General features: G+C 35.4%; 1 protein-coding gene across 1 annotated transcript in view; it reads left to right on the forward strand.

Annotated features, from left to right (window-relative positions):
• The window catches only part of RAD21 (RAD21 homolog (S. pombe)), a 34,035-nt gene extending 19,001 nt beyond the window's left edge, over positions 1-15,034 (forward strand). Inside the window, exons 5-14 of the mRNA XM_012648618.1 lie at positions 2,782-2,888; positions 3,783-3,989; positions 4,464-4,589; positions 4,926-5,048; positions 6,803-7,026; positions 8,256-8,415; positions 8,860-9,008; positions 10,676-10,825; positions 12,416-12,499; positions 13,277-15,034. Coding sequence (XP_012504072.1) covers positions 2,782-2,888; positions 3,783-3,989; positions 4,464-4,589; positions 4,926-5,048; positions 6,803-7,026; positions 8,256-8,415; positions 8,860-9,008; positions 10,676-10,825; positions 12,416-12,499; positions 13,277-13,468 — 1,522 coding nt within the window. The 3' untranslated portion in view covers positions 13,469-15,034. The remainder of the gene's footprint in view (positions 1-2,781; positions 2,889-3,782; positions 3,990-4,463; positions 4,590-4,925; positions 5,049-6,802; positions 7,027-8,255; positions 8,416-8,859; positions 9,009-10,675; positions 10,826-12,415; positions 12,500-13,276) is intronic.
• The last annotated feature ends 223 nt before the right edge of the window (positions 15,035-15,257 follow it).

Consider the following 15,257-nt stretch of genomic DNA (forward strand, 5'->3'; position numbering starts at 1 on the left):
ACCATCATCTGAGCCTTCAGTTATACTCTTTTTGCTGGTGGAGAATCTTGTCTCGATGTTGATGACTGCTGAATGATCAGGGGGGTGCTTGCTGAAAGTTGGGGTGACTGTGGCAATTTCTTAAAATAAGACAACAATGGAATTAGCCACATCAATTGACTCTTTCACAAAAGATTTCTTTGTAGCATAGAATGCCATTTGATAGTATTTTACCCACAGAACTACTTTCAGAATTGGAATCAATCATATCTCAAACCCTGCTGCTCCTTTATCAACTAAATTTGTGGAATATTCTAAATAATTTGTTATTTCAGCAGTGTTGAAAGCATCTTCACATTCCATTTTGAGAAACCACTTTGTTTGCTCATTCATAAGAAGTAATTCCTCATTCATTAAAGTTTTATCCTGAGATTGCAGCAATTCAGTCATATCTTCAGGCTCCGTTTCTAATTCTAGTTTTCTTGCTATCACCACCAAATATGCAGTTACTTCCTCCACTAAAGTCTTGAACCCCCTCAAAGTCATCCATGAGGGTTGGAGTCAACTTCTTCCAAACTCTTGTTAATGTTAGTATTTTGAGCTCTTTCCTTAAATTGTGAATGTTCTTAAAGGCATCTAGAATGATGAATCCTTTCCTGAAGGTTTTCAGTTGACTTTACACAGATCATCAGAGGACTCTGCATGGCAGCTGTAGCCATACGAAATATATTTCTTAAGTAATAATACATGACAGTCAAAATTACTCCTTGTTCCATAGGCTGAAGCATATCTGTTGTGTTAGCAGATATGAAAACATTAATCTTTTTGTACATCTTCATCAGAGCACTTGGGTAACTGGGTGCATTATCAGTGAGCAGTAATGTTTTGAGAGAAATCTTTTTTTCTGAGCAGTAGGTCTCAACCATGGGCTTAAAATATTCAATAAACCATGCCGTAAACAGACATGCTGCCATTCAGGCAGCATTGTACCATTTCTAGAGCACAGGCAGGGTAAATTTAGCATAATTCTTAAAGGCCCTAGAATTTTCAAAATGATAAATGAGCACTGAATTCAACTTAAAGTCACCAACTGCATTAGCCTCTAATAAGACAGTCACCCTGTCCTTTGAAGCTTTGAAGCCAGACATTGACTTCCCCTCTCTAGCCATGAAAGTTTTAGATAGCATCTTCCAATATAACGCTGTTTCATCTGCATTGGAAATCTGTTGTTTTAGTGTAGCCACCTTCATCAGTGATCTCAGCTATATCTTCTGGGCAACTTGCTTCAGCTTCTTCTTCAGTACTTGCTGCTTTACCATCCACTTCTGTGTTATGGAGATGGCTTCTTTACTAAAGTCTCATGAACCAGCCTCTGCTAGCTTCCACCTTTTCTTCTGCAGCTTTCTCACCTCTCTCAGCCTTCATAGAATTGAAGAGAGTTAGGGCTTTGTCTCCGGATTAGGCTTTGTCTTTTAAGGGAATGTTATGGCTGGTTTAATCTTCTTTCCAGACCACTGAAACTTTCTCCATCTGAGCAATAAAGTTGTTTTGCCTTATTCTTGTGTTCACTGGAGTAGCACTTTCAATTTCCTTCAAGAACTTTTTGTTTGCATTCACCATTTGGCTGTTTGGCTGAAGAGGCCTAGCTTTCAGCCTGTCTTGGCTTTCACCATTCCTTCCTTACTAAGCTTAATCATTTCTAGCTTTTGGTTTAAAGTAAGAGATTTGCCACTCTTCCATTTACTTGAGCACTTAGTGTCCATTGTGGGGTTATTGACTGGCCTAATTTCAGGGTTGTTGTATCAAAGGGAAGGGCCTGAGTAGATGGAGAGAGATAAGGAACATCCAGTTGGTGAGCATAATATGTATCAAAAGCACGATTCGTGGCACCCCAAAACAATCACGGTAGTAACATCAAAGATCACTAATCACAGATCACCGTAACAAATATAATGAAATATTGTGAGAATTAGCAAAATGTGACACAGAGACATGAAGCGAGCATATGCTGTTGGAAAAATGACACCAATAATCTTGCTCAATGCGGGGTTGCCACAAACCTTAAATTTGTTTAAAAAAAAAATCAACATCTGTGAAGTGCAATAAAATGAGATATGCTTGTATATTACCCAATCATCACTTAAATGTCCCCAGTTGAAACATAGGCTTTTTATTTCCTTCAGTTGGAGGCTACATAAAGTCTACAAACTACATTTGATTGATAGGTCTCATAAGTCTCCTGAGAATCTATAACAGCTCTGCATCCCTTTTATCTTTTGTTCCTCGCCATTTATTTGCTGTACAAACTTGCTCATTTGTTTTGAAGTATTTACATTCTAGATTTGGCCAATAGTATTCCAGGTTGGTGTTTAATGTTACACTTTTTTTAATATTTTTAAACTATATGAGAGATTATTCTTATCAGAAGAAGAAACTGAGCCTCCAAAAAGTCAGGTAACTTCAGAATTCACACAGCCTATAAGTTGTGGTGCCCTGATGAAAACCCATGCCTATCTAGCTTATCATTTCTAATTTTTTCCCACTATATTTACCTTAGTGATTTCTGTATTATTATTAATGTATTTTATTTGCTGATCACTAATGGCTTTGAAATTTAAATACAAATTAAATTAACTTCCACATTATTGGCATTCTTGGATTATATTGGAGTTATTAAATACTAAGGCTTCTAAAACTTGGTAGGTTGTACGCGTGTTTTATTCTCATAGAATTGAAATTTTTTCCTTATAACTACATTACAGTGAGACTTGTGACTAAAATGTCTTTGACTTTCTTTTAAAGTGACATTGATGTGGCCCAGCAGTTCAGCCTGAATCAAAGTAGAGTGGAAGAGATAACCATGAGAGAAGAAGTTGGGAACATCAGTATTTTACAAGAAAATGATTTTGGTAAAAGAGAAACAAATTGGTAGCCACTGGATAATAATGTTATAGTTATGTTGTGGCACTACTAGCAATTTCAAAAGAAAACCAGACTTATGTTGCATTCACACCGACAGAAAGACTTAAAATTTCATCAAATGGATTTTCATCAAGAAAAAAATTTGGCTTACCACCATTATATTAAGCATCATTTCCATACTTAGAGTTCATTCTTTGCCTACCCCTGCTCCTCACACACAATAAAGAACCTATATATTGATTGTGTGAAAAGTCACGATACTGAAACAATGCTCACTTTTAAACTAATCATTTGGAACATTATTGTACCTACTATACAAAAACTTACGTGTTCAAAACTAGTAGCAAGCCAATTTTTTTTTTTTTTTTTTTTTTAAAGAGAGAGGGTCCCTGCTATGCTGTCCAGGCTGCAGTGCAGTAGCTTTTCACAGGCAGGTTTTAGCATACTACAGCCTTCAACTCCTGGCCTCAAGCTATCCTCCCACCTCAGTCTCCTGAGTAACTGGGCCTACAGGTGTGCTGTTGGGCCTGGCACCAAATTCTTTTCGTGATGAACCACATTATAACAAAGTTTAAGCTGTGAATATTAATGTAACTTAATATATATACATATTTAGGTTTACTTAACATATTCAGGATAACATAAATTTGGATCTAAGTTTGAATTTGCTAGTTGTGCCCCAGAATCGTAGCTGTGTAATTAAGAGTCCATTTATGAAATTTAGTTGCTAAAGATTTAAAGTTTAAACTAGATGTTTTAACATTTGAAGATAAGACTTCAATAAGCAAGTGTGACATAATTGTAATAAATTGCTAGTTGTTTTCTTTTTTAGCAATGGTATTTCTAACCTTTTTAAACTAATGACATACTAAAATTTTTAGGCGACTTTGGAATGGATGATCGTGAGATAATGAGAGAAGGCAGTGCTTTTGAGGATGACGACATGTTAGTAAGCACTAGTGCTTCTAACCTCCTATTAGAGCCTGAACAGAGCACCAGCAATTTGAATGAGAAGATTAACCATTTAGAATATGAAGACCAATATAAGGATGATAATTTTGGAGAAGGAAATGATGGTGGAATATTAGGTATGTAATATATATAGGTGGTTATTCTAATATAAACATAATTTCTTTATTCACTCGTGAGGTTTTGGAGCATTTGCTAATTCTGGATCTTGAGCAGCTGTCTAGGTTCTATATGTGAATTGTGATCGTTCAATAAAAGTTTTCAGTAAAACTAGCCTCTAAAAATATAACAAAAACTAAAAGATGTTTGTCTCTGAGAGCTTAATTTTACTAGTCCTTAAAACTACTCTATTTGTGTTTGATAACTATGTTAAGCAAGTGTATTTTTAAATAGAGACTATAAATGAAGAATGAGAAATTGTTTTCATATACTGTTTTATACTTTTCTAAACTACCTTGAAGGAAAACAGATACAAATGGAATATACCTTTAAGTTTAATCCATTTTAACATAATTTTATTATTCTAGTGATTGGCTTTTAATCTTTTACCATTTCTCTTTGAAATTATAACTAACTTACATTTTCTATTTCAGATGACAAACTTATCAGTAATAATGATGGTGGTATCTTTGACGATCCTCCTGCCCTCTCTGAGGCAGGGGTGATGTTGCCAGAGCAACCTGCGCACGATGATATGGATGAGGATGATAACGTATCAAGTAAGCATTTCGTGTTCAGTGATTCTGGGGATGATTGGAAAGACACTACACGTAGAAGACTGAAAACTAGAAGTTCTAGCTTTTAGTGAATTGTAAATGTCCTCAAATACAGTGCTTCTGATTACTCATTCTGATTCTCTTTTGTGTTTAATCCTCTGCTCCTCCCCTCTTTGGCCTTTGGGTTCAACTCTGATGGGACTTACTTATCCATAGAAAAATGGTTTTTTTTCTTAGTACCAGTGGGGTTTCTTTCAGTTTCACAGGTGGATTTTTTTCCCCATTTGTAGGGTCTGTATTATATATCCAAGTCTTTTGTGACTGTATTTGTTTTTATAGTGGGTGGGCCTGATAGTCCTGATTCAGTGGATCCCGTTGAACCCATGCCGACTATGACCGATCAAACAACACTTGTTCCAAATGAGGAAGAAGCATTTGCGTTGGAACCTATTGATATAACTGGTGAGCAAATAAACCTTTACATTTGTACAACATAGAACATAAGGTCCTGTTTCTGGCACTTGCCTGTTTCCTGATCTGCTACTGTTTCAGATAACTACGTTTCTGTCTCTTATGTCACAATCATTTGTCATTGTCTTTATTTTATCCAATTAGAATTTGAGTATTTTGTAAAGTACCTGTACAAGTTGCTGCAAAATATTAAAGTCTACAACAAGCTGTCTGCTAATATGTATCTTAGTCTTTTGGGTTTCCCAAAATGTTTGCAGCTCACATGTGTAACAGAAAATAATGCAGGACATTTTCTAATAAAGTACAAGATTGAGTAATCAGTTATCTTTCAAAGTTCTAGATTCTGTACATTTGGGCCATAATCTGGAAAAACCTAAAAATACTTTAGATGGTTTATGGGGACAATAGAGTAGAATACTTGAAATCAGTCACAGTATAATTTAGACATAATTTTCACTTTTGCGGGGGGCAGGGTGACGCTTTGTCATCCAGGCTGCTGGAGTGCAGTGGCCCAGTCATAGCTTAGTGTAACCTCGAATTCCTGGGCTCAAGTGATTCTGCCTCAGCTTCCTATACTTTAATATTTGACACCATCATGCCCAGCTAATTTTTTTATTTTTTGTAAAGAGAAGGGGTCTTGCTGTGTTGCTCAGGCTGGTGGCCACAAGCAGTCCTCCCACCTCAGCCTCCCAAAGTGCTGGAATTACAGATGTGAGCCACTGTTCCTGGCCAGTTTTCGCTTTCAAGTAGAACAAGATTAATTTGGGGGGTTTTCTACTAAGGGTAATCTGATCACCAAAAATTGTGGCTTTGGCTTCTGGTCCCTAAAGAGTGCTTATTATGAACCTAGTTCTATTTAGGAACCTAAAAATATAATAATGAACAAATCCTTATCCTCATACAACTCATACTAATTAGGGAAACATGAGTAATTAAGTAAAATATGTACCATATTAGATAGTGACAGATAATCAGAGAAGAAAACTGAGTAGCTAGAGGACAGAGGTTGAAGAGAGACCATCACTATATAACGCCTTTTTGTATTTTTTTAATACTGAACTTCATGAATGTTTTATATATAAAAACCTATGGGTTATAACATGTCTGACAGGGTGAAATCTTGAGAAATTTATTTAATCTCATGAACTTTTCTCCTTAAATTGAGATAATGCTACCTACTTTGCAAGGTTATAAGGATTAGAAACAATATAGAAAAGTGTCTAGGATGGTGTTTCAGATCCATTTGACTGGGCTTGTGTTTGTTCACTTTATCAAGTAGCTTCTACAATTGCCATGTATGAATTACAACCTTTCCAAATAAAAATAATAGTATATGTTACCATTTATGGAAAATTTACTCTATGCCAGACACTATGCTGAGTATTTTACAAACACTATAAGTGGTTGGCCCTATTTCAAATGAGAAAATAATGAGCCCAACTCTGAATCAAGTGTAGTATGTTCATTGTTTACAATAGAAAGCTATATGGGCAAAATGTATTGGCCCTTGCATTATTTTACTCATTTTGTACTAAAAGTCTATACATATTCATTCAGCACATTTATTGTGTGCCAGCCTCTGTTTTAAATGTGGTTAGAAAACATCACATTCTGCCCTCATGAGGTTTAACTTTTCTACTAGGGTCTGTGTGTAGAAAAGCAAGGGATACCATCAGGCCACGTCTAGTAGCTATATATTCCAAGCCGGCCTCTCAAAATAACCTTATTTTCTTTTATCATTCTAGTCAAGGAAACAAAAGCCAAGAGGAAGAGGAAGCTAATTGTTGACAGTGTCAAAGAGTTGGATAGCAAGACAATTAGAGCCCAACTTAGTGATTATTCTGATATTGTTACTACTTTGGATCTGGCACCACCCACCAAGAAATTGATGATGTGGAAAGAGACAGGAGGAGTGGAAAAACTTTTCTCTTTACCTGCTCAGCCTTTGTGGAATAACAGACTACTGAAGGTATGTACCTTGCAGAATTTTTTACTCATATACATTTTGGCTGTTTTTTTTTTTAAAAATAAACTTCAAAAACCTTTGAATCATTTCGATCAAGTATTTTTCAACTATACGGCACCTTTCCTTTTTTCTCCTTCCTTAAATCACAGTATAACGGGAATAATCTCATCTGAAATATAGGGATATGTGACACCTGCGTTTCTAAAAGCTGTATTAATAGAATGAATTTTCTCAACATTAAAAAGCCACCAACATTTTTAATAGTAGTTCTCTGTCCTCAGCTTCCTATAAGAAACAATTATGTTGCCTTAGTGTGCTTTACATCTGCATTCTTTAGATGTTGTTTTCTGAATAAAATATAAGTGGCTCTACTTTGCCCACAATAAATAATTCTGGCTTTACAATAATTTAAGGTTCAGAGGTTTCTGATGAGTAAAACAGTGCTGTTTGGCTCCTCTTCTGCCTGAAAGAGTACGCACAGAACCAATTGATTTTATTATGTATTTCACTGTATTCTAAATCTAAAGTATTTCAGAGCAGCAAGTTTATGATGAAACTGCTCTTTATAGGAAGCACTGGCATATAATCACTTTCAAGAAGGTCCTTAAAATATGTATTTTTTGACTCTGTAGTCTCATTATTAGAAATTTTTCCTAAGAAAGTAATTCGAAGTATTGAAAAAGCTATGTCTGTGAAGATACTGATTACATTGTTGTTTACAGTTTAAAGAAACCTAAAATATTTTTTAAAGAGTAGACGAATGGATCAAATATTTTCCCTCTCATTCTCCTTCTCCCTCTCCCCTCCCAGTGGATATGTAGCCAATAAAAATATTTTAAACAGTTAATAAGGTTACCATATAATATGAAGTGAAAAAGCACATTGTATAGCTATTTGGTGTGATACTAGTTAGGTTGAGTTTTAAGTTTATGAATATGAAAATAAACTGCAGGCAGATAAATTTAAAAACTTAAGAGTTGTGAGATAATGGATAAAAAAATTTTTTAGTTTAAAATGGCTGCTATCATAAGTTGAAAGCCCATATTTAAAATCATTTTTGGATGGAATAAAGTGTGAATAAGGTATAACATTAAGTAAAAATCATGTTAAATTATATATATATATATATGCTGATTACAACTACATTAGAACATACTTATGGAAGATAGAAATCAGTGGTTGATTTTCAGTTAGTTTGCTTTACTTTATAATCTCTCTCTTTTTTTTCATAGCTCTTTACACGCTGTCTTACCCCACTTGTACCAGAAGACCTTAGGAAAAGAAGGAAAGGAGGAGAGGCGGATAATTTGGATGAGTTTCTCAAAGAATTTGAAAATCCAGAAGTTCCTAGAGAGGATCAGCAGCAGCAGCATCAGCAGCGTGATGTTATCGGTTTGTTCTGTTGGAATAGTTCCCCGATGAAGTTTAAATGAGTATTTGGCTTAAAATTTACCTTTATATTGTCAGAGTAAAAGAAGTCAAGAGTGAAAGGATATGCTTAAATTTTTGGACAGGGAAATGCATTAAATCTGATTGCCTTATTTGGGTATGAAGTTTATTTTGTTCAGAGAGGTTTAAGGTTCAAGACTGGCTGGGTTGATAGTCTGCTACAGGATTGTCCTACATTGGACTGAGGGTGGGACTTGTCTTTTTAAGACCTCCTTGTCCCTTTTGCTAATATTGTTATAAATTGATCTTGGTGGAGGTAAAATTTTATCTGGCCACCTTCATTAGAGAAAGTACCTGTCTTAGTGTACTTGTTTTAAAAGTAAATGATTCTAAAATATTATTCAAAACTGTATATTTTATGTCTTCTGTTCACATGACCACTTGCAGATGAGCCCATTTTGGAAGAGCCAAGCCGCCTCCAGGAGTCAGCTATGGAGACCAGCAGAACAAACTTGGATGAGTCAGCCATGCCCCCACCACCGCCTCAGGGAGTTAAGCGAAAAGCTGGACAAATTGACCCAGAGCCTGTGATTCCTGTAAGTAAGCAAATCTGTCCATCAAGACATTTGAAAGTGTTTGTACAGTCAGTAGCAAGTAATGTTTTGAAGTATTTTGGTTTAGACAGAAAATGGCAAGGAATAGGTCCAGAGGAAGAATGACAACAACTGAGGATATATGAACACAATCTGCTTTAAGTGGGAGGAGATGTTCTGGAATTCTGCAGAGTCTTTCTGACTCTTCAAGTCTTGCTTCAGGGTGGTCCAGAGTGAGCATCTTTGGCTAATGTGGAATCCTTGACTCTGAACTTGGATCTGATTTATTCTTTAGCAAACATTCCTACATTATCTTTAGTACTAGGCAGTTTTAGGTTATCATATTAAGTAATCAAAATAAACTTGTCAAATACCTGGAAAAAAATGAAGTAATATCTGGCTACTTCATTCATACTTTGGCTACCTTTAAGTTCAGCTGGGATATAAGAAAATTAAATAAGTGTAAAGGAAGAAGTAGAGTCTGGTTTAGGACTTCCCGATCTTAAGTCTATAGAATAAATTAATTTGAGCAAGAGCCGGGTATGGTGGCTCGCGCCTATAATCCTAGCACTAGGAGAGGCCAAGGTGGAAGGATCACTTGAGGTTAGGAGTTCGAGACCAACCTCAGCAAGAGCGAGACCCCGTCGAAATTAGCTGGGCGTAGTGGTGCCACCTGTAGTCCCGGCTACTCGGGAGGCTGGGGCAGGAGGATCGCTTGAACCTAGGAGTTTGAGGTTGCTGTGAGCTAGGCTGATGCCACAGCACTCTAGCCTGGGCAACAGAGCGAGATTGTGTCTCAAAAAAATGAAAATAAATAAAATAATAATAATTTGAGCAAAGGGATTCATTTCAATAACTTTAGTCTCCTGGTTCAGCCTCCACCAAGAATACTTTGCCAATTTTTAAGAAGTAGATCTGATCTCTGTGCCCTCTGGTGGTAGGGAATTGTCAGTAAGAGCATTTTTCTGTGTATGCCCAGGGATGGGAATGGGAATAGGTAGTGAATAGGTGACTCTAATATCACTCTCCTTCTGATAATTCTTTCGTTTCTTAAAGACTTCATTTTTTAATGTTCTCAACTGTTTATATTAAACCCGAGAAGAAGGAAATACCAGAGACACACCCCGGAAAAATAATCTCCTCATTCCTATTTGTTGCCATAAGAGCTTCAAGGCTCTTAGAGTCAAAGCTTATGGCTTTTAGTTACATTATAATAACCTCACAGCAATTTTATGCAATAACAGTTGACAGTACTGGGCTAATTAATATTTTTATTTTGCCATGGGAGAAATGGGTCATTTATTGTTCTTTTTTTCTAAAATGCTACTGGAGAAACTTTTTGCTTTTGTTTTTGTTTTTACTGCTTATCATTTTTATTTGCAAATTTCTTACATAGGCTTTTTAAGTATTTGGCTCCTAAAAAGTAACTATAAATGAAACACTTATGATTTAGGATAGTAAGATAAAAGTTAGTTTCTTTTTGTAAGCTACTTCAATGTAGCTTTACAATAAATGAAAAACAAGAATTAATTTTAGATTTTTGATTGTTGGGAAGCATGGAGATACAACCCCAGTATTTGTTTCCATCCAGAAAGCTTCAACTGTATTCTTATATTTAAAAGAAAATACCTTTAAAATGTGCATCTTAAATTGTCTTTTTTTGCTTTAAGCCTCAGCAGGTAGAACAGATGGAAATACCACCTGTAGAGCTTCCCCCAGAAGAACCTCCAAATATCTGTCAGCTAATACCAGAGTTAGAACTTTTGCCAGAAAAAGAAAAGGAGAAAGAAAAGGAAAAAGAAGATGATGAGGAAGAGGAGGTAAGGAAACTATAAAAGAGATATGTGATAAGTAAATTTTCATTTCAGAGTTAGCAAAAACTTTCAACCAGTTTTTTTTTTTTGCTTTTCATATTGGGACTAAATGAATTAATACTGAGCATCAGAGTGATGAAAAATGTTTGAATTTAACCATATTCTCAGTGGTATAGATTATCATTAAGAACATCAGATTCTGTGCTGCGTTGTAACTCATTAGCTCCTTTGTGGGCTTTTGAAGGATGGGAGACTGCCCTTAAACTGGTTTCTTGCCTGGCCTCTAAATTGCTTGAAGCTGCTTTTATTATCTTGTGGGTCAATGCTCAATTCTTAATACTGTTACCGTCTGCCTCTGATATAACTTCTTCTCTATCTGTGGCCTGGAAATGAGTTGCCGTAACATTTTCCATTTGTCTGGGTTTCGTTTTTGTTCTGCAGTAGACCAGGGTAGAGCGTGACTTTGATAAAATAGACTGAGTGAAGGCTTGGATTACTTTTACTGTTTTAAAAAGTAGAGGTGCTTTAGGAATTGATTTCTTTTTCCTGGGGCATGTTTAAACTGTTTAAGGCCTCTTTTTTTTCTTCCCCTTTTTCTTATTTCTGGATCATTGAGGTTGAACTCTTAAATTTAAAATACGATGTCTTTCAAATAGCATTGAAGCTGTTTAAATTTCTTCCATAGCTAGAGGTTATGGATTGGATACATTTTCATTAGCGTATATTCTTACTTCTAATTTATCAGTATGCCAGCTGTAGATTTTATAACACTTAGTGTTTATTTTTAAGATGAACGCTGCAGTATTTTAAAGGCAAAATTACCTTCAAATCTGCTGTAACCTGTGTACTAGGGTGTGCCATTATCTCGAACTTAGTGTTGAATCAGTATTAAAATTGTTGTGCTTTCTGTTATTTGTGAAGCTGCCGACTCCTGGCTCTTTAGAACCTGGTATATAGTTCCAGCTTAGCTTTGCAGCATCTTAGCTGCTGCCCTGTACCAACTTCAGAGTGCAGAAAGCCATTTAGGCAGCAGGTCTGTAGGTGGCAGGTGGCTGGAAGTTAGGTTGCTTAAATAAACTACATATTACAGATTGTAGCCCATTTCTTATAACATACTATACAGACCAGTGTTAATTACTCAAGTTAGCTAGTCTGCAGGCTGTTTGATATTATTCTATGATAAGATTAGGAGTCTGCCAGAATATATATCATCTAGAAAATCATGCTACAAAAAATATAGTATATTAGTGACATAGTTGGTTTATATTTTTGCATAAGTTCCTTAACAAGGCCAGTAACCAAAATCTCCATGACCAGCAGCAGTCTGTGGACCATACCATGTAGATCACATCCTTATAGAGCAATACAGAATCATACATTCAGCCAAATGTTTGCTTGTGGATACAGGGGACTTTCTTTTGTAATTTAATAAAGACAAACTTAAGAATCCATACTAGATATTAAGTGATTCTTCAGCAACAAGAACAATTTATTAATCAAAGTACACAATCTAGAGCTTTCAGGAGCTATAGAAATGCCTAATTTTGCAGCAGAGTAGTTTTGTCACCTTTTTTTTTTTGGGTCATTTTCATTCAGGATGAAGATGCTTCAGGGGGGGATCAGGACCAAGAAGAAAGAAGATGGAACAAAAGGACTCAGCAGATGCTTCACGGTCTTCAGGTATTGCCAATATAGTCTTAGAGAAAAATGCTTCATCACAGACTTTTGGCATTATGCCCTCAAAAAAAAAAGGTTGCATATTATAAACAGAAGGCATAACCTTTGTGAAACCTTTTTCAAAACTACATTATTTTTAAATGTTTTAATTAAATATGTAAACTGTTAGGCCAAGAGCCCGAAAAGCATTCAGGAGAATACTTTCTCAGAGTTATCCTAAAAAGCAGAATGTGGTGATATTTTATGGAACTCGTTTGTATGCCTACACCTTCTTATTTTCAGTTGAGCAAATTTAGTGTATTGAATCATTAAATTTCTTGAGTCATTATAGAGAATCAGATGTCACTTATCCTTTAATGTACCAGACACAGGATATCTTGAGCATCTATAAAAAAACCAGGCAAGTTGCTCAAGGTTTCCTAAAATAGATTCAAAGGATAGTTGACATTTAAAACATTTTTTTTCACTTAAAAACTGTAACTGCTAGATTTTACTATTATGTCACAATAGATGTCCAAAGAAATGAGTTACTTTGGTAATACACGTCAGAACAACTTCACTTGTTTTTCTTTTGATTTTAGACATCCCATAATAGGCCTTGGCCCTTTACCTTCTTGATTAACATGAGAATCATTCACATACCATTCAAAAAAGTCCAATATTAGCCCTGAGCAGAATATACAGTGTTCTTTTTCCAGTAACCAAAATTGGCATCCTTATTAAATTGTTACTTTATTGTGCAGGTTATTTTAATTCATCCCTATTTTGGTTTTATTTCAGCGAGCTCTCGCTAAAACTGGAGCTGAATCTATCAGTTTGCTTGAGTTGTGTCGAAACACGAACAGAAAACAAGCTGCAGCAAAGTTCTACAGCTTCTTGGTTCTTAAAAAGCAGCAAGCTATTGAGCTAACACAGGAAGAACCGTACAGCGACATCATCGCAACACCTGGACCAAGGTTCCATATTATATAAGGAGCTAGAAGCATTATAGCTAGTGTTCATTTCACTAGTGCATACAAATTGCCCCCATGTGTAGGGCACACAGAACCTTTCAAGAAAATTTAGATTTTTGTCTGTACAAAGTCTTCGCCTCTTTCTTTCTTCATTTTTCCCCAGTATTTTAAATTTATCCATTTCATCTTTAAGGGAAACTGATTATATGGGTTGTTTGTGTTCTGATGGAGAAAACAACACCCCAAGGACTCAGAAGATTATTTTAACAGTTCGGAACAGATGTGTGCAATATTGGTGCATGTAGTAATGTTGAGTAGCAGTCGAAAGTCATGATGTTATCTTGTTCTCCATTACTGCATCGAAAAGGAAAACCTGTCTGGAAAAATGCCTGACAGTTTAATTAAGAGCTATGGTGTGAGTCTTTGACGGGGGAAAAAAAAATGTCTTTCCATCAGTAACACCGGCAATATTCTTGTTAACCACTGTACTTAGGGATGGTACCTAAAACAGCAGAGGTCATCCTCTCGATGTGTTTTAAAGTGTAATTCCATAATGAGCAAGGGTGTATGTGAAATTGTGTTGTGACTGATCCCCTTCAGCTATAAAAAGATAGGACTGACTTGGTGTAAAGTGTTCTATTTTGTAAATCATTCCATTTGAGTCTTTCTGATGAATTTTGCTATCCTGAAATCTGTTATTTTAGTGAGGCTCCAAAATGAGCAGAAATAGACTTAATTAGAGTAGAATGACTATTAAAAAACATTTATAACTTTCCAGGAGCTATAAATCAAAGTTTTAAAAAGATGTTTAGATATATTTGTTTGAGTATTCAGATCATGGAAATAGAAATTGCCCTGCCTACTAAAAGGACAGACTGATGGGAAATTGTACACCTGGTTGACTTAACCTGTAAGCAGACAATGCTGTAAAAACTAATGGCTTCTCTGATATTTATTATAAATTTTAGTACTGATCTTTTTCCAATGCTGCACACTCCTGTGTTTGGAACTTTATTTTAATAGCTTTGCAACTGAAATCCTATATCCAGTTTCCTGTAATTTAATTGAAAAACACACATCCAAATAAAGGCTTTATTCTTAACAGACCAGATAGCACCAGAAATTATGTGACTATTATGATTGTCAAAACATGTCTTAACTTTTTAGGGCAAAATTAACAGTGAAAGTTCTAGCTTAAGTGTTGGCACTTTTGTGGGAAAAAAGATCACTTTTAAAACTCAGACATCAGTGTATACCCAATAATTTTAAATTATGTGAAATGTTTTAAATTTGTGAACTCGTAATTACTGTTTTAATGATTCAGTTTCTTGAGAGTGATAATTGTATAAAATTGCTGTTGCAGCTTTATTTTCAATGATGTGCCTGTAAACCATGGATTTTTCCCCTTTTGTAAAAAGACATTGTAGATAATTGAATGTTTGATTATAGAAAGGTCATTAGTTTCTTGTTACACATTTTGTTAGTCTGGTTTTTGTTGCTTATCGGGTTTAATATTGTTCTTGAAAATAGTTGATGCTATGTTATGTATAACTTTTCTAATAAAAGTTGTGTTATAAGCTGTAAATTTTGGACTATTGGTTATTCAGTGGGTGTTCCCCTGGGAAAAGTTGACTGAAAAAGTTAACAGCCAAAGCCCTCTTTTCTTTGCCTAATCTAGAACAATTATCCATATAAATGAAGTGAATTTTTCAAAAGAGGCCTCAGACTGAAAAATGGAAGACTAGAATATTTTATATCTTAACCTCTGTTAATGGAACTACGTGATCCAAAATTTTTAATAAATGTGT

This window comes from Propithecus coquereli, unplaced genomic scaffold, assembly GCF_000956105.1.
Source record: "Propithecus coquereli isolate 6110/MARCELLA unplaced genomic scaffold, Pcoq_1.0 Scaffold290, whole genome shotgun sequence".
In the NCBI taxonomy this organism is placed as follows: Eukaryota; Metazoa; Chordata; class Mammalia; order Primates; family Indriidae; genus Propithecus; species Propithecus coquereli.